The 770-nt window shown below is 48.7% G+C and overlaps 1 protein-coding gene across 2 annotated transcripts in view; it reads right to left on the reverse strand.

Moving 5' to 3' along the window:
- LIN28B (lin-28 homolog B (C. elegans)) overlaps positions 1-231 on the reverse strand; it is a 78,202-nt gene extending 77,971 nt beyond the window's left edge. For both annotated transcript variants that reach the window (XM_014964382.1, XM_014964381.1), the window contains exon 1: positions 53-231. In XM_014964382.1, coding sequence (XP_014819868.1) covers positions 53-62 — 10 coding nt within the window. In that variant the 5' untranslated portion in view covers positions 63-231. The remainder of the gene's footprint in view (positions 1-52) is intronic.
- Between the last annotated feature and the right edge of the window lie 539 nt (positions 232-770).

A 770-nucleotide genomic window follows, 5' to 3' on the forward strand; every position in this document is an offset into this window, starting at 1 on the left:
GCGAGCGAGCGAGCGAAAAATCATAGTAAAACAATAGAAAAAGAAAATTAACCTTCGGCCATGTTGCCCCACGGGCCCTCTGCTCCAAACTCGTGAGATGAAAACTTTCCCTGTGGATCGAAGTGGTCTTCTGCATTAATCTAACATCCTGATTTTGAACGATCGCAAATTTAGCTCGCATGGTCTAATGTGCTTTCCCTCTTTTGATTTTTCCCCTTCTCTCTCGCTCCGTTTCTGGCCCCCTGCGCACACGTGACTTGGTCAATTACATGCTTTCTTGCTACTAATTTCACATCGGATCCTTAAGGGGTTGGCAGGAGGCAGGAGCAGCCAATCGCCATTTCAACTAGGCTGACACACCGAAATAATTTATGAATGAACAAGAAATTTCCAACACGGCTTCTTTTCTTTTTTTTTTTTTATTTTTTTTTTTTTCTTTTTCGACAGCTAATCTGCACGCGTCTTTACGGGAAATCGAGATGACGTATTATTCTGGGGTTTCTGCGCTCTCCTGCCGGCACAAATACGTAGGAAGATCCGTGTGTTTCTAGATACAGCCCAGAGATACAACAAATCCAGCGCGGAGGAGGTGGCGGCGGTGCGTGGTGGGGTACGCGCACACACACGCACACGCACGAAGGCAAGATGCCCCCACACCAGAGACACGCGTGTGCACAGACGTGCAATAGGTGTGCCGGGAGGCATCAGCAAATGTAAAACACGGGCGTGCGTGTACCCGGATCGCCCTTTCCACCTGAAGAGAAGCCGCC

Source organism: Calidris pugnax, unplaced genomic scaffold (assembly GCF_001431845.1).
Source record: "Calidris pugnax isolate Ruff unplaced genomic scaffold, ASM143184v1 scaffold219, whole genome shotgun sequence".
In the NCBI taxonomy this organism is placed as follows: domain Eukaryota; kingdom Metazoa; phylum Chordata; class Aves; order Charadriiformes; family Scolopacidae; genus Calidris; species Calidris pugnax.